The 23,996-nt window shown below is 44.6% G+C and overlaps 2 protein-coding genes across 2 annotated transcripts; both read left to right on the top strand.

Annotated features, from left to right (window-relative positions):
• Positions 1-558: 558 nt before the first annotated feature.
• LOC112163908 (licodione synthase) lies at positions 559-3,585 on the top strand. The gene is made up of 2 exons (XM_024300171.2): positions 559-1,481; positions 2,650-3,585. Exons 1-2 carry the CDS (start codon positions 579-581, stop codon positions 3,328-3,330), a joined length of 1,584 nt encoding a protein of 527 aa, XP_024155939.1. The 5' UTR covers positions 559-578; the 3' UTR covers positions 3,331-3,585.
• Positions 3,586-15,427: 11,842 nt separating this feature from the next.
• LOC112163907 lies at positions 15,428-16,672 on the top strand. Its single transcript, XM_024300170.1, has one exon. The coding sequence runs from the start codon at positions 15,428-15,430 to the stop codon at positions 16,670-16,672; it is 1,245 nt and encodes a 414-aa protein (XP_024155938.1).
• Positions 16,673-23,996: the final 7,324 nt, after the last annotated feature.

Raw genomic sequence — 23,996 nt, 5'->3', positions numbered from 1 at the left:
CCCAGCCGAGCCGGGAGGCTCAACCCCACGCCCGGTTCCATTTAGTACATTAATAGTATGATTTTGTAACCAGAGGGGGGGACATAAAACCTAAACCCCGTGCTACAGGAAAACACTTAAATCAAGCAAAATGCTATTTTATACATCTCCTAAACTCATATAAAAATTACAAATGTCCAAGTAAAGAAAATAATAATTTATCCATTTATTACTTAACTTTTTTTTGATAAATTAATTTCTTTACTATTTACCAAATAAAATTACTTTATCTATTTTGATTGGTACGACTGCAATTTGATCATTCTGTTTTCTTAATATAATTGATTGGTTATGAGAATTTTTTTTTTTTGGAGGTTGGGTGGTACGGATAGCTACAAATCAAATCACATGAGATTCTATTTTCATTGAGCTCATTTCAGGACAGCTACAAGAATGATTTAAACATATTTAAAGTTTTGATTAGACAGACAGAAAAATTGAAGTCTATGGTTAAGACATTAATATGGGTCTTTATATAGTGAAGAATACGAAGCCATTCTTGCTAAAATCTCACTACGATCACAAGGTAGTTAGTAGCCATGGTAGTTGAGTTAGTCCTCCTCATCCTCTTCCTTATTCTCTCTATCTTCATCTCGAAAAAGTTCCATGTGAAACACTATGGTGACCTTCCTCCAAGCCCTTTAGCCTTGCCCATCATTGGCCATTTCCATCTCCTCAGCCCTCTCATCCACCGTTCCTTCCACGACCTCTCTCTACGCTTCGGTCCCATATTCTCTCTCCGCCTCGGCTCCGTCCCATGCATCGTGGTGACGTCACCGGAGTTGGCAAAAGAATTCCTAAAAACCCACGAGCTCTCCTTCATAGACCGCTCAGAGAACACCGCGGTCGAAACCATGACATACAATGCTTCCTTTGCATTTGCACCTTATGCACATCACTGGAAGTTCACCAAGAAGCTGATCACAAACGAGCTCCTCGGCGGCCACAGTGTAGACAACTTTTTGGCCATCCGAAACCAAGAGTACGTGAGGCTTCTGAGGCTGTTGGCCAAGAAAGCCGAGACTTGCGAATCAGTCAACCTCAGTGAGGAGCTGCCCAGGGTTAGTCACAACGTCATCGGGCAGATGATGCTGGGGAAATATTCTAGTGCTTCGCGGGCGGATGAGGCGAGGTTGGTGGTCCGGGAGGCGACCAAGATTTTCGGAGAGTTCAATTTCAGTGATTTTAATTGGATTTGGAAGAAACTGGATTTGCAGGGATTTCGGAAGAGAACCGAGGCCACACATAAGAAGTTCGATGAATTGGTGGAGAAGGTGATCGCTGAACGTGAAGAGTTGAGGAAGATACAGAAGAAAGGCGACACTATAGAAGAAAAGGATGTCAAGAGCTTTCTTGATATTTTGCTTGATATTTTGGAGGGTGAGAGCAGTGAGAATTTGGAGGTTGAATTTTCAAGAAATCATGTTAAGGGTCTAATTACGGTATAATTCACCCATCCCTACTGTTTTTCCAAATTAATCCCATATTTTTTCTAAACCTAATCCTTACTCTAACCATACTTCTAAACCTAACCTAATCTTTTGTAGAATGGTCTTATATATATAGTGTATGTGTGTTATGCATGCATTTGATAAAGAGTTTTTCTATTGGAACCTCCAAATTTACTCACTTGACCTCTATGCTTTTTACACCTCTTATCAAATTTTCAAATACTAAATTTACTCACTAAACCTCAGTAAACTTCCTCAAATAACCTTACTCCTATAATTTGCAAACAAATTATTATCTTTAAAATAAAAAAATTTGTCATTTCAATGATTTAATCATTCTGTAAATCTTAACTAAATATACATTTCTTAATCAAATTTGAGTTCAAAAATTAATGTCTAATTAATAAAAAAATGCCATGAACTATTAGTTTTTTTTTTTTCTATTTTAGCTGTGCAAAAAAAAAAATCATTTTTTTTATTCTCAAACAAAAAAATTCATTCGTTTTTTAATGTTTATTTTTTTCTTGTATTTTTTGTACCACATGATTAATTATTTAAATACTTTTTTTTTGGCAAATATAATGGATTTTTTTAGATTTAGGTCATAAATCATAAGAGGATTTATTTTATTTTCCCTCACCAATATGTGTTCAACATATATATCATATATTTTTATGTCACATGATCTTAATCATATTTTTAATTCTTATTAAATATATATGAATGCTTTAATGAGTATGTAGTGAAATTGGAAAATGAAAATAGATAAGGAATACAATCTAATATTATTGAATTGGAAAGTCTACATAAAATAAATATAATATTTTTTTTGGTATAATTATTGTCCTTAATAGTCATTTTATAATAGGTTATATATGTCATTTAATAATTCATAATAGAGTGAGGTCAAATGAGCAAATTTGGAGGTCCCAATAGAAACTCTCTTTGATAAATCAGAATTCTCTCATCTCATAAGTTTGATACTTGAATGTACAAATTGGTGAGAGTACTCGTGAACATATATGTGTATATATTAATGAGTGTGATTTTTCTGACAAAAAATATTTAATAGTTCTGGAACTTAAATTTCCATTAATTTGTATATGAATTTTCTCAACTGTTATTTACTTTAAAAAAAGTAACAAAAGGTTTTTCACAGGATTTGTTTGCGGCTAGCATAGACACAACCTCTATTTCAATGGAATGGGCACTGGCAGAGCTTATGAATCACCCAGAGGTGCTTAAAAAAGCAAGGGATGAGATATATCGAGTCGTTAAAAATGGAAGATTAGTCGGAGAATTGGATGTTCCCAATCTTCCTTACATTCAAGCCATCATAAAAGAATCATTAAGGCTACACCCACCTTTGACTTTTGTTACAAGAAAATGCGTAGAACAATGTAAGGTTGGCAATTATGTCATTGCCAAAGACACAATGTTATTCATAAACAATTGGGCCATCGGAAGAGATCCTAAGAATTGGGAAAAACCATTAGAGTTTTGTCCTGAAAGATTCTTACAACTCGATGGGGGCGACAAGGCAAGTGCAATAGATGTTAGAGGACAACAGTTTCAATTTCTTCCATTCGGATCTGGAAGGAGGATATGTCCTGGTATAACCCTAACCATGAAAATGCTACCTGCGCTACTTGCAGCTATGATTCAATGCTTTGATTGGAAAGTTGTTGGGACACATTACAAGAACATGGATAAGGAGAATAATGTTCTTGAAATGGATGAAAAACCGGGATTCACGACTCCGAGGGCATATGATCTTGTTTGTGTTCCAGTAGCCCGCTTCAGTCCCCTTAGTATTCTTGATCCACAAAATGAGATTTGAAATGCTAGTCTCAAGTTAACTGCATGTGTCCTTATAAATTTAATTGCCTCAGTAATTAAAAAAAAAAAAAAAGTTGTTAAAGGAAAAACATATTATGTGCCCTCGTCAAAGCGACTGATAGAGAGGGAATCAAAGAATCAGCGATTACCATCAATCAGCAAGGATTACGGATCAATTAGTATTTAATGTAATTGATATTTCCGTTGTAATTCTATCCCTATATAAAGGGACTATGAAATGAAATGAGGCGACCAATTCCAATTGCATTTTACTTTTACACGTTATCAGCACGCTCAGAGCCAATAGCCAAGAAAAAAACCCTAGTTTTTTTAGTTTCTTTCTTCTTCCCGTCGAAACCATTTTACAAATAAATAAATAAAATCCGGCCACCAAGCCTAGCCTAGCCTAGGCCACTTGTTGTCTAATCGCACTGCCCAGCGTAAGTGCACTGCCCAGATCCTTCTTTCGGCCGCATAGACGCCCTCCTCCCGCCCTGCACCGCCGGAGCCCGCACAGCCCAGCAAGCACTATACCTGTCTCGGAAAAATCTCAGTCGAATCCGACCTCGGCGCAGCAAATCCGGCCAAGTCCCGATGCCCCAAACCTCTTGGTTAGCGCTTCCTCCTTCAGCCGGCCTCCATCACCAAGCCGCAAACCTCTGCCCTCGTCCTGCTCGCCGGCGCGGCCTCCCCTCTGCCATGCATCTCACTCCCAGCCCAACCTAGCAACTCGCGCTGTAGCCTTCAGCCTCCACCCTGCATCGCAGCTCCTTGCAGCAGTGCACCACAACTAAACCCGCCTGCAGCAGATCCTAGTCACATAGCCACTTGCAAACCAGAAGGAGACGCGAAGGAAGAAGACGCGGAAAAGAAAAAAAAGAGAGAAAGGAAAGAAAAAAAAGAAGAAAAAGAGAGAAAAAAAAACAAAAAAAGAGTATGACCTGGCCCAACAAAAAAAAGAAAAGAAGAAGAACCAGGCCTGCGGCCTAGAAAAAAAAAAGAAGCAAAGAAAAAAAAAGGCCCTAAGGCCCACAGAAAACAAAAGAGAGAAAAAAAAATGCCCAAAGAAAAGACCAGGCCCAGAAAAAAAAAACAGAAAACAAAGAAAAGAAAAAAAACAAGAATAAGGCCCACTGATGCATAGAGAGAGGAAGCGGCTTTGTTTTTTCTCAATCCCAAAAATATTGCTACGCACACCTGCATCAACACGCGCGTGCGTTAGGATTGTTTTATTTTTATTAAAACCAAGAATGTTCTCTTTTATTTTCATACTATGGGGTATATTTAATTATTTATAATTAGAATTTTTATTAGCATGCTATTTTATTGCTTGTTATATATGTAATATATATTCGTGGAATCTAAAGTATGTGATTTTCATTTATGTCTACTATTTTTAAGCATGCTTGATACTTTATTGTTTATGCTTTTATTATAGTTTGTTATTGAGCATGTTTAGTTAGATAATTTTGATCCTTTCAAGCATGCCTTGTTATTTATGTTTTTTATGATTATTTTTAAGCATGATTTATAAATATGTTTAGCATGTTTTATATTTTATTTCTTATGTTTTTATCGTGAAATTTAAAGCAAGTTTCGTGATTTTTTTTATTTTACTCATGATATATTATTGGTAATTATTATGTGTAGTATATAATTTGTTGTATATTTGTGAAATTTGAGCATGTCATGTAGTTTATTTTTATATATGCTATGTTTAAATGTGCTATGGTTATTTTTAGAATGCAACAAATACAATCTGCTTTGTCATGATAATGAAAATTCATGCGCATTACACACACACACACACACACTTACTGTGATAAAGTATTTTCACATAGCATCGAAAAAAAATGTGACCATTACGAATCTTAGTCTTGAAATCTAATTCATATATTTGGAAAATAATTCACGTGGATGTCTTTATGACTGCGTAATTTATATCTTCCCACTTGTTTATGTAGATGGCTGATCCAACTCGACCTGAATTTGACGTCTTGGACTTAGAAGGACTTGAGTACCATCGTTGGGTTTCCGATGTAGAAACTGCCTTTGTGGCAAAAGTCTACACTGCCACCATTACCGACCCCAAAGATGATGAACTATCTAATAAGGTGAAAGCAAATGCCTTAATGTTTCTGAGGCAACATATTGATCATAGCCCACGCTGGGAGTACCTTCAGTTGAAGACACCCAAAGAACTGTGGGATGCCCTTAAGGTACGTTTTGGGAACATTCATGACACTTTACTCCCATAACTGGCTGTTCAGTGGAATGGAATCCGCTTGCTTGACTATAAAAGGGTCAATGACTTCAACAAGGACATGTTGCGCTTAAAGGCACGTCTCAATTTTTGTGGAAGGGAAATCACAGAAGATGATATGATCTACAAGACTCTTTCCACCTTTCCTACTTCAACGCTTATACTAGTGAACCAGTATAGGCTGGAGTATGACAACAAAAGAATCAAAACATTCAATAAGTTGATCAGCCTACTGCAAGTGGCTGAGAGGCATAATGAGGTTCTCTTGAACAACAATGTCAGGCCCACTGGGACAAAGAAAATTCCTGAGGCTAATTATGGAAAAATGAAAGGTAGAAAGAACTCAAATGTAAAGAGGTTTAGACATGCTGATCCCTACCCACGTGGCAACAACGCACCATGTGGCAAGGGACATGGGGGTCGTGGTATGGGTCGTGGAGGCCCTCCCAATGTATGGAGCAGAGATGGTGATGCTGGCCCTAGTGGTCATGGAAACAAGGTGCAAAGGGCACCTACGAACCCTTCAGTCAAACAGGATAGCGTTGGCAATGAACCATGCTATAGGTGTGGAGTCATTGGGCATTGGTAGATGAGCTACCAAGCAAGCAACATAGTTGCAGCCACTTACAAGAGGTATATGGAGTCTAAAAAACAAGAGGCTCACTATATGGAAGAAGAAGGTCATGACCCAGATGTCAACCTCACTATTGCAGACTTCAATGGCAACAAGGAACTTGCTCCGTCAAAGGATACTTCAGACTTTGACTGATCTGCTTTATTTATTTTCCAAAGACAGATGTGAAGGCATAATGCCTCATTTTTAATTAGACTATTGCTTGGTCTTAAAGTTTATTTCTATAATGGTTTGATGAATTAGAACAAGACCTTGATTTGATTATTGTTGGCTTATTAATAAATTTTGAATTTTATTCTGAAGCACTGAATTTATTAAAAACTTACTACACATATTTACATGGTTCTAAATAGCACTATAAAGATGTAAAGTAATACATCTAGAGAAAAATTATTTGAATGAAAAGATTATCATTCTACCTAAAATAGAAATACTCTAAAGAATATGAGATATCTTTAATGTCACCAATGCTCTAAATGCACCAAGAGTTAATCGAACCTTGTTAAGTTTCAAAGATATTCGTGCCAACGATTATCATGTAAAAACACACTGTGAGAATGGAATTGAATACCTTTATATTACCTCTAATAAATGTGGAAGGAAACTTATTTTAGAGAAATTTATGAGTCAATTTAGTGGACTGTACCACACTACGATTCGGATCATTGAATCCTATACTGTCACCAACAATGAAATGTGGGACACTGACTCATACATGCTTTAGCATGATGGCCTAGGGCATCCCGGTCATGATATGATGATCCTTATTTTAAAGAAATCACATTGACATCCCTTCTTTCGAGTGAAAAAAAAAAACAATGGGAGAAAAATCCGCCACACTGCAAGGTGTTGGTCTTAGTACTGCTCAAATGCAGCCATTGCCTTCTGAAGTACCAGAAGCACTACCTCCCTCCCATTTTGCCTCATTGACTATTTCAAAGGCACATCACTTATTTTGCAAAGCCTGCTCTTTAGCAAAAACAGGATCGAGACCTTCCTATGCTAAAGATACAAAACAAAACATCCCGTTCTTACAAAGGATACAAGGAGATATATGTGGACCTATCTACCCAGAATCGGACCGTTCAAGTACTTTATGGTTCTGGTGGATGCTTCGACACGCTGGTCACATGTCGTTTTATTGTCCACAAGAAATGCTGCATTTGCAAAACTCCTAGCACAGATTATACGTTTAAGGGCTCACCACCCTGATCACCATATCAAGTCTATAAGGCTTGATAACGCTGGAGAGTTTACATCAAAAGCATTTGATGATTATTGCATGTCTATCGGGATCGATGTAGAGCATCCTATACCCCATGTGCATACACAAAAGGGTCTTGCAGAAGCCACCATCAAAAGGCTACAAATGGTGGCTAGGGCATTGGTTATGCACATCACCCTGCCTATATCTGCATGGGGTTATGCAATATTGCACGCAGCTTTACTTATTCGTTTCAGACCCACTGCTAACCAACCATTTTCTGCGTACCAGTTGGTAACTGGATATGAGCCTGACATTTCATACTTACGCATATTTGGTTGCGCAGTATATGTGCCTATTGCGCCCCCACAGCGCACCAAAAGTCCTCAGAGATGATTAAGTATTTATGTTGGATACGAATCCCCAACAATTATTCACTACTTGGAAACCTTGACAGGCGATCTCTTTACTACTAGATTTACAGATTGTCACTTTGATGAGATAGTCTTCCCATCATTAGGGGGAGATAGGAAAAAGGATTTTTCAGGGGAACGATAGGAATTGTCGTGGTTTGTCCCCACTCTATCTCATTTTGATCCCCGCACTTCACAAAGTGAAAGTGAAGTGAAAAGAATAATCGATCTTCATAATGTAGCATATTCGATGCCTGATGCGTTTACTGATATCGCAAAAATGACGAGATCACATATACCAGCTGCAAATGTGCCTGCAAGTTTAGAAGTCCCCAACAAGGGGCACGGTACCGCAGATAGAGGCATTGCAACTACACTTAATGGAGGTGTGGTTGAGGCCGTGGCTCCCCAAAGGAAGAGGGGGAGGCCACTTGGTTCGATTGACACTCACCCAAGGAAGAAGAGGGCGAGTAAGGCACAACTGATCCATTAATCATCAATGTAGAGAATCCCTCTCATGAGATTATCTCTGATTACAGTTATGTCCATGAATCTATACTGGAGGACACTCCAATGTTTGAAATGATTCCAGAGAACAAAGAAATCTCAATGGATTATGAGAGTGCGTATGAGTTGATAGAAAGATCTTCCATACACATTGATGATATATTTGCATATATTGTTGCTCAAGAAATCATAGAGCACGATGATATCGAACCACGCTCTGTTGCAGAATGTCAACAAAGAGCAGATTGGCCTAAATGGAAAGAAGCAATCCAGGTAGAACTAAATTCTCTAGCAATGAGACAGGTATTTGGTCCGGTAGTGCTAACCCCACCAAGTGTAAAGCCTGTAGGACATAAATAGGTCTTTGTCAGAAAGCGTAATGAGAAGAATGAAGTCCTGAGGTACAAGGCTTGCCTTGTGGCGCAAGGTTTCTTGCAACGCCCTAGAATTGACTACGAGGAGACATACTCTCCCGTAATGGACGTTATAGCATTCCGCTACGTAGTTAGCTTGATAGTTTCTGAAAGGACTGGAAATGTAGCTCATGGATGTGGGTACTGCATATCTCTATCGGGATCTTGATTCATATATATATATATATATATATATGTCTATATATATATATGTATATGAAAGTGCCAGATGGCCTAACATTATCCAAGTCAAGTGACTCTAAACCACGAAGTGTATTTGCAATTAGGTTGAAACACTTACTTTACTGATTGAAACAATCCGGGCGGATGTGGTATACCCGTCTAAGTAACTACTCAATTGGGAAGGGATATAAGAACGATGAATTGTGCCCCTACGTATTCATAAAGAAAACAAGTTTCGGATTTGCAATTGTAGCTATATATGTCGATGATATGAACATAATAGGTACTCTTGATGAAATAAGAGAAACCGCGAGCTACTTGAAATCCGAATTAGAGATGAAGGATCTTGGGAAAACTCAATTCTGTCTAGGCCTTGAACTAGAACACCGAGTTTGTGGAATACTAATCCACCAGTCTGCGTATGTCCAAAAGTCAGGCGATTTAACATAGACAAAGCACATCCTGCTAGCACTCCCATGATCGGTCGAAGTTTGGATGCAAAGAAAGATCTATTTCATCCAAAGGAAGATGACGAAGAGGTGTTGGGAGATGAAATTCCCTATCTAAGTGCAATAGGAGCATTATTGTACTTAGCCCAATGTACTCGACCAAACATTGCATTCTTAGTGAATTTGTTAGCAAGATTTACCTCAGTGCCAACGCAACGGCACTAGAATGGTATCAAGAACATTTTTCGATATCTAAAATGAAACACTGACTTGAGACTATTCTTTCCCTATAGAGAGACAAGAGGGACCGCAGATAGAACTACAATCCTTAAAGAAAATGTTGATGGCGAAAACGCCACTCACTACACTAAAACACCAAATGACTTTTTGGTCAGTTTTGCTGATGCTGGGTACCTCTTTGATCCATATAAAGGTCTTTCCCAAACTGGTTATGTATTTACCATTGGGAACACGGCGATATCTTGGAGTTCAACCAAGCAAACCCTTGCGGCTACCTCTTCTAACCACTCAGAGATCATCACTCTACATGAGGTGGTTCGTGAGTGTATATGGTTAAGAGCTATCATTACACATATTAGAGGGACTAGTGGTTTGAGTTCTACCACTGAAGAGCCTACTTGCATTTATGAAGATAATACAGCTTGCATCGAACAGATGAACCTAGAATATAACAATGGTGATAATACAAAACACATATCGCCAAAGTTTTCCTACAATCAGCAATAACAGACCCTCCTCAAGATTCAAGTGAATCAAGTAAAGTCTGATGAGAATGTGGCAGATTTGTTCACCAAATCACACTGCCTAAGGCCACATTTGAGAAACATGTGAAAAGCATAGGAATGTGAAGACTTTCCAAGCTCCCTTGATTAATGTAAAGATCAGGGGGAGGTGTAGACGCCAGGCGGAGTTTAACACACACATGTCATCCTTAAATGTAAAAGGTGCATTGTGCTCTTTTCCTTCGACCAAGGTGTTTTTTTTTTATCTCACAGGGTTTTTATTGTTACTTGGCAAGGTTTTTAGTGAGGTAACAACGCATGCACCATTTCGCCTTTAACTTGGCACAAGGGGGAGGGTTAAAGGAAAAACATATTATGTGCCCTCGTCAAAGCGATTGACAGAGAGAGAATCAAGGAATCAGCGATTACCATCAATCAACAAGGATTACGGATCAATCAGTATTTAATGTAATTGATATTTCCGTTGTAATTCTATCTCTATATAAAGGGACTATGAAATGAAATGAGGCGACCAATTCTAATTGCATTTTACTTTTACAAAAGTTATAAATAGTCATTATGTTTTAGAGTGATACTCTAAATTAACCTGGTGATTTAAAAATATTTAATTTCACCCCTGTCTTTTGCGAAATTAATCAATATTTGTCCATGTAATAACAATACCATTATCCACTAATCGTTGTTTCCGGATATCAATGTTATTTTAGACAAAATTTTATACATGTGCAAGGATTTTTAATTTAAAAACGTAAAAAAAATTAAATTAAGTAGCATATGAAAAATGAAACTTAGAAAAAACAAAAACCAAAATCCGCCGAAAAAATAGGAGGTAGTGGAATTTTTTTTAATTGTTTTTTTCTATAAAATTTATAATTTAATTTTCTTTTGTTTTATTTTTTAATTGAGATGACAAACTTGTTGGAGGGAGAAGATCCTACAGTAGAAAAGTGACAAATAAAATATAACTTATATGTAGGTGGATCATACCCAATTGTATCAACGTCTTTTTTGATCAAAACTCAACACCTAATGGGTGGTTAAGTTAGGACAGTATTGGTACAATTGAGCCATGGGCCACGCTTGTCACTGTTTAACATGGTTTCAGAGTGGGGTCCTCTTCAATTACGTTGCCATCATGGACCTGAATTTGAGTTCATTAATTGATTTGCCAGTCTCTAATCCAATTATCATGGACTCGGTTTGAGTTTCATTAAAATGGCCATCAGAAGATTTTGATTGGATTATTACCAAGTGTCCGATGTGGGCCTCGGATTGTTATGTGATTGGCTAAGTCTCTAATGTGGGACTTATGACCTGATTTCCAATGTGGAATTGGGTTTGTCAATTAATTGCACGTGCGTACCTAGAGCTAGGTTACACGTGAGGAGACGTGTTGGAGAGAAAAGATCTCATATTAGAAAAGTAACAAATAAAATATAACTTATAAGTGGGTGGATCATACCCAATTGTACCGAGACCTTTTGTGATTAAAACTCAACACCAAACGGGTGGTCAAGTTGGGACAGCATCGGTATAATGGTGGGTCACGGGCCACGCATGTCGTTGTTTAACAAAACTTATCCTTGCATTTGATCCAAAAAAAAAAAAAAAAACTTTTCCTTGCACATTGTTGGTATGTACATACCTCTTAAGCACAAGTATCGGAAGCATAAGACTCGTATCGCCAGTACACCACCAAGGTAAGCTCCCAGCTGGGGGGTTCCGATCCCCCTCAGGGCAATATCGGGACCCAAAACGTCCCACACCGAAAGAAACGGAACCAAGCTCCCACAAATCTCCTACATTAAGGACATCTCCAAACAACCCAAAGAAGTAACTGTTTACTATCGCTTTCCATTGTCATTATCTTACTCGATATTGACTTAGGCATCGGAGCGTTGAAGGCTGACACACCCGGTCTTCCCTCTGACCTTCATCTGTTTTGCAGCTAACCGAGACCAATAGCGATAGTAGCGGACTAAAACTACCCATGTTCAGGTGGACAAGACTGCTCTCGAGACCACTGAAACATTTGGTGCTAGAAGGACTCCCCTCGCTCCTTGTTGGCAGGACAACACATCGATGGCTACCAGCAATCCCGGTACCAGCAACAACGACCCACCTTGCGAGGCAACGACCTGCGAGGTCCAGCGCACTCTCGAGTTTCAAAGCCCAAACACCGAGACTCAATCAGCCAGGACCACCGATCCAACCACGGCGCTATAGATAGCGATGCGTGACCTCATGGAGACACGAGCACAGGTCGAGGCCGAGCGAGCTGCTGCCATGGCGGCCCCCCGGGAGATCGAGAATATAGCCAACCAGAACCGCACCCTACGAGAAGCACTCCAGCGATGAGTCGCGCCGAACGACATCTCGGAAAGGGCCCACCAGCAGGAAACCCCGATACCGACCATTGGCGGTGTCCCCACACAGGGACCAGCCCTCACGGTAGACCCCGCCACCTGCCTCGCTGGCACCTTCATGCCCCCGAACCCCACGTCAGGAGGTCCCACTGGCCCCACGCATGGCAACACCAACACAGACCCTCAAATGATCTACCTGAACTACCCCTTTTCCAAGGACATCTTGGCGCCGCACCGACCCCCCAATTGACTGCAGGCATGGCGGGAACATCAGATGCCAACACTGCTACGACTGCCAACATACCTCTACTTGATCCCAATACTCGACTATTGCTCCAAATGAGTGAGGCCATCGCCTCTTTAAAGGCATGAGTGGAAAGAACCGAGAGCAGAGCCGGCTGGCAGCCAACCACGGCTGGTTTCCAGGAAAAGACAGGACCCTTCACCTCCAGCATACAGGCCACGAAGCTCCCACCAGAGGCCAAGCCCCTCAAGATCGAAAAGTACAATGAGACCTGAGACCCATACCACCATTTAGAGGTCTTCCAATCCATACTCCACGGAACCCGATACACCCAATGTCGTTCCCTCGACCCGGTCCTGGCAGCATCGGCATTCAAGCAAGCACTCCAGCCTAGATACTTCTTGATGTAAATCAATACCAATCCCCCCGTAACATATGATGACCTCCTCGATGCAGCTACCGCCTTCGCTCAGTCCGAGTACGATACCTTTGGCCGCCATACCAACGCCAATGCGTACCCGGTCACCATACCTCAAGTAACCAATCCCGATACTAGGAACAAAGACACGAGTCGAGACAAGGCTGCCTAGACAAACGACAGGGCCCCATGAGAGTAGCACGCCTATAGTGATAGGAGGGACAAGAATTACGGAAAGAGCCTCGAGAAGCCAAAATACAACTCTTCCGGCAATCGGCATCATGATGCACCATACGGCTGCACCCGGCACAAGGATGACCAGGGATTCGCGGCACCCCGATACTAGATTTATACCACACTAACTGCCTCTTATGAGGAAATCTGGAACAATCACAAGGACATCATCTCGCGACCACCAAACACAAGCTCGGCCAATCTAAACCTCGAGACAACGATAAATACTGCACATATCATGAGGAGTCCGGCCACCCCACCAATATCTGCTAGCCACTGAAAAATGCGATCGAGCACCTCATTTAGAGCGGCCAACTCTCACAATATCGCACTCCGGCCACTGGTGCTAATGCCATTGAAGTCTACGGCCAAATCCTAACAATACACGACGGCGCCCCACGGACACCCGAGACCTACCATGCACAAAAGCGCCAATGCCGTGGGGGCCAGGAGATATTGGGACTCAGCTATGGCTGCCACACCCCCCAGGTCAAATGGAACTCAATAGCCTTTAATCGAAGCGAGGACACCATCCAAAAACACCACAATGACCCACTCTTAATCACCATGGTCATCGACCACTATCAATGCCACAAGGTCTTGGTCGACAGCGGCGCTGCGGTCAACGTCATGTTCGGCAGCTGCTACGAGGGCCTCAATCGAGATAGGAAGAAACTCACCCCTGACCATGAGCCCCTAATCAGCTTCGCAGGCGAAATTACACAACCCTTGGGATTCGATAATTTACGGATCACATTGGGCGGCGGCAACACTATCGCCACCATGACAACACACTTCATCATTGTCGACTGCCCTTCCTCCTACAACGTCATCCTGGGATGCGACACTATATGGGGACTCCAATGCTTTGTGGCAGGGCACATGCTATTGATGAAGATACCCACCCCAGGAGGCATCCTCACTGTTAGAGGCGATCAGGAGCTCGCGAGACAATGCAACTCCTTGGCTGTCGGAAGGGGACACGGCAGGTGAGAGGTACTTCTAACTTCAGACCTACCCCCCCCCCCCCCCCATCGGACAAGCCCGATGATAGAAGGGAAGATCCTGAAACTCCTGATGATCGCGATACACGCAGCAAAAAGATGGACGATAAGCACAAACTCAAGCATCCGAGACCAGACGCTTTGGAAGACCTGATATCGGTCTCCATTTCCGATGCATACCCAGAGAGAAAAGTCAAGATCGGGTCCAAAACGGATCCATAGTTCCAGGCGGAGCTAATCACCTTCCTAAAAACCCGACAGGAAGTATTCACATGGTCATACGCCGATATGCCAGGAATCTTGCCAGAGCTGTTGACCCACAAGCTCACCATCTCACCAGACGTTCCCCTAATTCGCCAAAAAAGAAGGGCCTTCACGGAAGAAAAAGATAAACCGATCTAGGCAGAGGTCAGGAAACTCTAAGACATCGGGTTTGTTCAGGAGGTCTCCTACTCGACATGGATCTCTAATGTCGTAATGGTAAAGACACCGAACGGAAAATGGCGCATATGTGTCGATTACACCAACTTGAACAAGGCTTGCCCAAAGGTCAGTTTTCCCCTCCCACGTATCGATCAGCTAATTGACTCCACCGCAAGCCACAAGCTCCTCAGTTTTATGGACGCCTTCTCAGGCTACAACTAAATCGCCATGGAGCACTCTGATCAGGAGCACACATCTTTCACCACATATAAAGGCCTATATTGTTACAAGGTAATGTCGTTCGGTCTAAAGAACGCTGGGGCCACATACCAGAGACTGGTTAACGCCATGTTCGCAGATCATATCGGTAAGATCATGGAGGTATATATGGACGACATGCTCGTCAAAAGCATCACCATTGAAGATCACATTAAAAACCTGGGCATCGTCTTCGACATCCTACTGGGAGGCAACCTGGACAAGTGCATGTTCAGCGTAATAGGAGGCAAATTCCTAGGTTTTGTAGTCAACGAGAGGGGCATCGAGGCCAACCCAGAGAAGGTATAGGCAATCCTTAATATGGCACCTCCAAAAACCAGGAATGAGGTCCAGTCCCTCACCGGGAAGGTTGTCGCTCTCGCTCGATTCATATCACGTTTAACCGATAAGTGCACCCCATTCTTCAAACTCCTCAAGACTCACCATACCAAGACAATCAATTGGGGACCGGAACACGACAAGGCTTTCCAGGGCCTCCGAGACTATTTGGCGTCAGTCCCCACTCTTTCTAAACCTATCCCCGGAGAAGTCCTGTACGTCTACCTCGCCGTATCAGTCACCGCGATCAGCGCCACCCTGGTCAGGAGTGAAGATAGCACTGAGCTTCCAGTCTTCTACACCGGCAAAGGGTTCAACGATGTTGAGTCCAGGTACTTTGATATCGAGAAATTCGCCCTCGCACTCCTCATGGCCGCCCGACGATTACGACAATATTTCCAAGCACACACGATACATGTCTTGACCAACCAACCCCTGAAACAAGTTCTCCAGAAAACGGAATCTTCAGGAAGACTGGTAAAATGGTCCATCGAACTCGGCGAGTTTGACATTCATTACAAGCCACGTACGGCCATCAAAGGGCAGGCCGCTGCTGACTTTATCGCTGAGTTCATACCTTTAGAAGATGCCGAGCCCTCGAACGAGACTGTCTCGGAACCCCATGCCACGCCCACATGGACTCTCCACGTGGACGGATCCTCTAACAGTAAGCTCAGTGGTTTCGGGGTAGTCTTGACCGACCCAGAGGGGAACACATACAAGTATGCGCTACAATTCAAGTTCAAGGCCTTAAACAATGCAGCCGAGTACAAAGCATTGATCGCTGGCATCCAGCTGGCCAAAGAATTACGTGTCACGAGACTGGCAATCTTTAGCGATTCCCAACTCGTCGTCAACCAGGTCAGCGGCGATTTCCAGGCCAAAGAGCCACATTTATCCCACTACCAAGCTCTCGCCAAGACCTTACTCCAGCGATGTCTCACCACCCACACAATCGCCCTGATCCCTCGGGCACAGAACAGCAAAGCAGACGCCGTCGCAAGATTGGCAACATCGCCCCCAGACACCAATATCCAAAACCTCAAGTTGGAAATTCTAGACAAACCAAGCTTTGATAAGCCATTCTCGGAGATATTCCTGACCGAGAGTGATCGCCCACCTTCGTGGATGGACCTATTTATCAACTACCTCTCTAAGGGTATTGAGCCCCAGGACAAGGACATTGCCACAAGGCTCTGCAGAAGAGCAATGCTGTACACAGTATGAGAAGGCAAACTATATAGGAAGGGCAGATCTTTCCCCCTGCTAAAATGTGCCTCCCTCGAGGAAGGAAAATGAGCCTTACTATGGTTGCATAGCGGGGTTTGCGGTAATCATGCAGGTGTGAGGAACCTGGCATTTAAAGCACTGTGTACAGGGTACTATTGGCCCACCATTGAACAAGACGCGAAACGCATCGCTAGCGCTTGCCTTAAATGCCACTAGTTCGCCAACTCCCCTCTTACACCATCGGTACCACTCTCGATCATCATCACCCCTCGGGCATACTGCTAGTGGGGTCTAGACTTTATCGGCAAGTTCCTAACAGGACCAGGACATCTCAACTTTGCCATCGTCGTAGTGGATTATAACACCAAGTGGGTCGAGGTCGAGGCTTTAGCCACGATCACGGTTACCAAGGTCATTAACTTCCTATGGAAGAACATATACTGCCGATTCGGAATCCCCGAGACCATTATCACCGACAATGGTGCCTAGTTCAATAACAATACTCTCAGGGACTTCGTTGGCTAGTATGGCACGCAGATCCGATATGCCTCCCTTGCTCACCCATAGATAAATGGCCAAGTCGAGGCTGTTAATAACATAATCAAGCAAAACTTGAAAAAGAGGCTTGACAATGCCAAAGGCTTATGGGCGGAAAACTCCCCTAGGTGCTATGGGCGATAAGAACGACCCCGACGGAGGCAAATGGCGAGTCCCCTTTTTGCTTGTCCTTCGGCACCGATGCCATGATCCCTGTCGAGCAGGAGGTATGTAGTGAAAGGGCTGCCATGCACCAACTCAGAAGGGCTGAATCTCGACTGCCCTCTCTTGGAAGAGTGCCGCCAACGGGCCCACCTCAGGAATATCAACAACAAGCAGCGTATCGCTCGCTATTATTACGGCAGAGTCCTGCCTCGCCTCCTCTCTATCGAGGATTGGGTGATGAAGGAAAAAATGCTAACCCCAATAGGACTCAAGGCCACCTGGGAAGAACCGTACGAAATCCTCAAGGTAGTCGGTCCCGCTACTTTATACTTGAGAGGAACATATGGTATCACCCTCCCACATCCTTGGAATGCCCAACATCTCCGGTACTACCCCAAATAGGGTAGGGGTTCCAAGCTCGCCTCCGCCGCACTATCACACCCCACCCCATGCTTGTAAGCGTCAATATTATCTCCTTTTACCTCTCTTAGTCAAATGTATTTTGCAGCTGCCTTCGCGCGGTACTCTATGTTATAATTAATATTATGCATACATCAAATGCTTTCGTAACGTGTTAATAGAATGCTAATGCTTATCGCCTTCTGACCCATGATCGGTCACTTCTCTTCCATCATTATTGCCATATGCCTTAAGATGGCCGCCATGACACGCTACAGGCAAGGGCATGCTGTACAGCAATCCCAACCTACTGCCTACAAACGAATGATTGCATGAATGTTAATACGATATCGCCCAAGGCCGGTCCCGCTGACACAGCAACATGCTGTCCCTCACGAACCCTTGCGCTGCTAGTGGCGATCCAACGATTGAATGAATGAATGTTACGCGATACGCCAACGAATGATTGCATGAACATTAACGCGATATCACCCACGGCCGGTCCCGTTGACACAGCAACATGCTGTCCCTCGCGAACCCTTGCGTTGCTAGTGGCGATCCAACGAATGAATGAATGAATGTTACGCGATACGCTAACGAATGATTACATGAATGTTAATGGGATATCGCCCACGGCCGGTCCCGCTGACACAACAACATGCTGTCCCTCGCGAACCCTTACGCTGCCAGTGGTGATCTAACAAATGAATGAATGAATGTTACGCAATACTCCAACGAATGAATGATGCACGATACGCCAACGAATGAATGAACGAATGTTACACGATACGCCAACGAATGATTGCATGACTGTTAATGCGATATCGCCCACGGCCGGTCTCTCTAACACAGCAACATGCTGTCCCTCGCGAACCCCTGCGCTGCTAGTGGCGATCCAATAAATGAACGAATGAATGTTGCGCGATACGCCAATGAATAAATGTTACGCGATACGCCAACGAACGAATGAATAAATGTCACGCGATACGCCAATGCATAAATGGATGCGTGAACGCTACGCGATATACCGACGACTAAACAAATAAATAAACGATACATGACGTAAGGCAGCAACAGCCAAGGCCAACACGATTCCACGCCAAACGGAGTTACCCATTGTCAACACCTTGCCACTCGCTCTCGCCCCCAGCACCGATTATACTACCTCGAAATATGACGCCTACATTCGCATTCCACTGCGGCTATAAGCAATACACAATAAAAGCTCATGCAAGGCAATAGAACAACGAAAGGCGATACATACTCCAAAAGGAATGTTCATTACAAAGGGCTTTGCAGCCAATAGCGATACATCAATTGCTACTTCGCACAAGTGCGATACACAATAACATCATTACATCATTCATACAAACGTGATAAACATGCACTTATCCTTGCATATCCTCCCGAGTCCGATACAGGCTGGCTCTGATCAAGTCTGATTCTTTGGAATTGGAGGAGCTTCAAAAGAAGATCACTGAATTGGAGGATTGATAGGCTGGCCGGATTCCGGTGTGAAAGATTGGAGGGCAGTTGGGCCACACACTCTCCACCATATCGCTGCCCGATCTCCATCATTGCATCCCGCCGCCCCTCCAGTGATCTTAGTCCTTGGGTTTCTCACTTGGATGGCTTTTCAGTTTCTCTGGGGCACAGGTTGCACCATCCCCAAGTAGGTGATGAAGCAGAGTCCTTGTGAGATTAGGCTATAAAGCCCATAACCCAAGATGAGATTAAGCTATAAAGCCTGGAAATTTGGAAGCACACAGTGCCTAAAGGGAAGAAAAGATTTCAGAAGCAGAAGCACAATGAAAAATAAAGAAAACGCCATGTTGAAAATATGATCAATCCATTTCCTTACCTGCCTATTTATAGGGGGACGCAACTGCAACCGACTGACTACAGACCACCAATCGTCGCGTCGCCTTAATGACAAGGCAACCACTCGACAAGGCAATAAATATATTCAATGCACGGGGGACTATTGCCCAACAATATTAATTCCCCATAAAACTTTGCATGTCCCAATACCAAGCAGATATTCTAAAGTCAGACCACTCAGTCAATCGTCTCTACAAAATTCAAAGCATTTACAAAGAAGTGAACACCTATCACTAACAAAAAAAGAAAGAAAGAGAAACACAAAGGCTAGGTCTCGCCCTCGGCTCTACATGTCTGCTCCTCTTCCCGATCTCGCCCCTCCACTCCGTCTCGCTCTCCGGCATTCTCGCCCTGTACCTAGCTCCCGATATCCGCAAGGGCCTCCCACTCGCCAACAACACCCCCCACCACGAGATCACCAGCTTATCCCAATGCACGCTCCGGTATAGCCGGCTCTTGAATCACTTTCCCAGAACTCTGACCACTACTCGCCACACTGGCCTGCGATCTCGCTACTTTCTTGGCCTACATGTCACGCACCATCTTCTCTTGGTCAATCTACCCAGCAGCTATACCATTTTTAATCGAGTGCAAGACCTCATCCGAGAAGGCTTTGTTCATCTTCTCTTGGAAATGGCTCGACCGGAGATAGAGATCCATCGCCTTGTCCGCCCCATCCTGACTGGCCTTACGGAGCTTGTCCTGATGTGTCTCAGCAGAAGCACGCAGGCGAATACATTCCTCGGCAAAGCTACTCGACCGAGTCTGTTGCTCGACCAATTCCTTCCTGAGCCGCTCCATCTCTGCCTCCCTCTCGCTTGCTTCACGCTCAACATCTCGTAGCTGGTCAACCTCCTTCTACAGATTACCAACCTGCCCCTCTAAATCCACCACATGATCGGGGTTGGGAGCCAAACTCTCCAAGGTTACCGCACAAAACTCCAATTGGACATCGCGTTCTCGAACCTGCCTTTCCAAATCCTGCAAAAGCTCCTCAGCCTCGTCAACCGTGGCCCTGACTTGGTCGACCAATCTCATACCATCCATCGCCCGTTGTAACTTCCCAGTAAGATCCAGGTTTGACTCCCTCAGGGGCACGATGGCATCCTTAGCCTCTTGGCAGCGAGCCTCCTCCACCGAGAGCACTCGCTCCAACTCCATTCTTCTTGTGATCCCATCATCGATTGCTCGCCTCATGTCTCTGCGTTCCACCTGACCTTGGTCTAATGCACTCTGTAGCCCACACGCCTGCTCCCTCTCAACATTCAGCTCTTCCTGCATCTAGGCTATCTCCTGATCAAAATGGGCCACCAACTCGCCCAAGGCATGGCAATTCATGTTCACAGCCTGCATCACACCAATGTCAGTATACTCACATAATAACAATAAGGAATAGAGGCAAGCCAACAATGATACATACCCTCATCAGCCTCTCCTGCACCTCCCGGTACCCTAGGCATGGATCCTCTGCACTCACGCGACTGCGGTGGCGGTGACAGTTCCCAGGTCAGCAACCATATGAAGGATGTCACCGTCAGTAATCCTAATCTCACCCAATGTACGCGCGAGACACCCGACAACCTCATCAAGAGAACCCCGCGAGCCCCCACTCGTAGATCTCGAGTGCGATACATTGTCAACCCGAGACCTCTTACTACCACGAGTGTTGATAGCGACACCAACTGGGGGACTCCCGAGAGGAAGCTGCGAGGCCGTCCCCTTCCTCGACCCTACTCTATTCGTACGAGCACAGGTCTCCGACACTCAGACTCCATTCCCCTCGCCATCTTGGGTCCCCGTCTCGGTAACTTGAGCAACCCCAATTACACCCTCGCCAAACTCGGGCTGTACCTCAGGTACCTCGACTGGCAGACCCTTCTGGCCAACGGCTTGGCTGGTCACCTCCGCCTCTCCACTATCCACAGTGATGACTTCCCGCGAGACAGGATCACCAACTTCATCACCAAAAAGGGTTTCCAGCTGCCCCAGAACAGGGTCCTGCACCAAGCGAGCACGAGCGCTGGTATCGCTCTGGCGCCGCTCCACCTCCTCCAGCATCTTCTCGACGAAGATCTCCACCTCCACCGTGGGCTCCGAGGCCCGAGCCACGTCACCAAGATCCTCCCCTCCTGCCGAGACCTGAGGGAACTGCCTCATCACTTCCCGAGTCTCGGGGGATTGACACTCGCCAACGTATACTTGGGGAAGATCACCCACATTGCCAGCCTGCATGGGTTGCTCCTGGGCATCTCGAATCGGCTCTTGGACACCACGAACCTCGTGCCCCTCTTCTCCAGCCTCCTCCTTGGCCCGCTGATTGAGATACTCCAGAACGGCATCGGGAAACCTCAGATACATCTCATCGGGCAGCGACATACTTACCCGATGATCTGTAACACACATCGTATCTAGTAGGTCAACGTCCACTCGCCTCGCCGTCTGTGATTCTCGCAGCAACCTTTGAATAATAGTATCAGGGTCAACATTAGCATATGGGGCGTCACTCTTGCTCGGCGTTTCGCTCGGCATATCCGCTGCGAAATAAACAATGTCAGTAAGGATACCACACAGCATACGACAGCACACCAAGCAAAAGGAGAACCCCTCACCCGGAAACCCCCCCAACTCAAATCTCTTATATATCAGAAGTCTACACAAACGGTAGAACCCCCTTGCTCCCTTCTGCTCCAGCATGGTCAAATTCACCTCCTGCCTCACTACGATGCACAAAAACGCTATTAGTATACACCAAAGGCAAGAAAACCCACCAAAAAGACAATCACGATACTCACAGATGGGTTGGAACCGGCTCGGGGCCCGGTGCACCATGTCCAGATTCTGCCACCGGCCGCCTACTAAGCACGGCCTCCCCCAGCAAAGCGCATAAATGTTAGACGACAAGTCTTCGATAATGGTGCGGCTTCGCACCCTGAAATTCATGCACCCACTATCACTAGCTTTAGTCGAGTAGTGCAATTTGAACATGGAATTGAACTCGCCAATATTGGGACACAACAACTTGCTCAGCTTCCACAACAACTATACTCCCATTATTTGCCTCAACACATTGGGCGATAGCTGGCTTACCAATATATTCAAGCAAGACAGCAGATACTGTAATTCCTCAGGTAACGGGAACATCAATCCACACCTGAGTTGATGCTCGTGCAAGCCTGTCCACCCCAACCTGGGATGACTAAATGTTTCACCATCCCTCAACGGGCGCAACAGGACATTGTCCAGAATCACCCACATGGTCCTCATTTTGGTGATCTGCTCCTCCGTCATACTTGGACCCATCTGATCAATAGGTGTATTGCCAAGGCGCAATCGCCCACAGGGCATATGCGGGATCTCCAACATTTCAACATCATCTACATTTGGTACATCGGGCACCACGGGTCGCTCAAACCCCTACTTGGCACTCCACGAGACGAACCCTCGCCAATTCCTCAGGCACTCCCCTCGATACTACTGACAGGAGCTCCCCCACCACCTCTTCGGGAATCGCTCTCGCTAACTCCTAGGGGAACACTCGCGGCACCCCTAAGGGAACCACCACCACCACGACTGCGAGAAGCACCTTCTCCCCCTCCATGAGACGAACCAACACCACCACGGGAGGTTCCTTACCCTCCAAGAGAGGAACCCTCTCGCCTACCGCGATTGCGGTTCTCACGCGCCATACTCCGAGCGATATAGATAACTGACCAGTCGTTTTCTCTTTATATCGCCTTCCTCAAGACTCCCCCGCAAAATTTCAAATCTTCAAGCCCTATCCGAAGCAACCAAATGAGACTCAGCTCAACCCAAAACCCAACCCCTCCAAAACCTCGCCGAACGCTACCCAGAACCCGCCGGTAAATCGCCTTCCCGGAGTACGACCCCTCACAAGACTCACGCACACCAATACCCTTAGATAAACCTAGAAAAAGTCCAGAGACAGCATACCTGTTCACTCCTTCGATCGATATACATAGACAACGACGACCACTCCACGGCCAGTCCAAAGCTCTCCACACAACTACGACCCCAGCCTCACCTAGTTCGTCTCTCAAGCTCCAACACGAACGCATGAACAGTAACCATGTCCACATCTATCCTCTGTCCTTATATAAGGACCTAGAGAACACCGGGATCGTTGGACGACAACCCCAGATCTCACCACGTGTCCAACATCCCTGAGCATTACAGAGGTTATGCGCCGTCACCTCGGCTACTCACCACTCTGCCATTATTACACGTTACGGATCCCAGTACACCGGTCTTCCCGCACACTAAAGCAAATCAGCTCACCACACGTGTCCCTAGGGCATAGCCTATGTGCTAAAAGATGCAT

The sequence above is a fragment of the Rosa chinensis genome, chromosome 5, assembly GCF_002994745.2.
Source record: "Rosa chinensis cultivar Old Blush chromosome 5, RchiOBHm-V2, whole genome shotgun sequence".
In the NCBI taxonomy this organism is placed as follows: domain Eukaryota; kingdom Viridiplantae; phylum Streptophyta; class Magnoliopsida; order Rosales; family Rosaceae; genus Rosa; species Rosa chinensis.
Note: the sequence above shows the minus strand (reverse complement) of the source record. Positions and strands in the feature narration are given on the sequence as shown.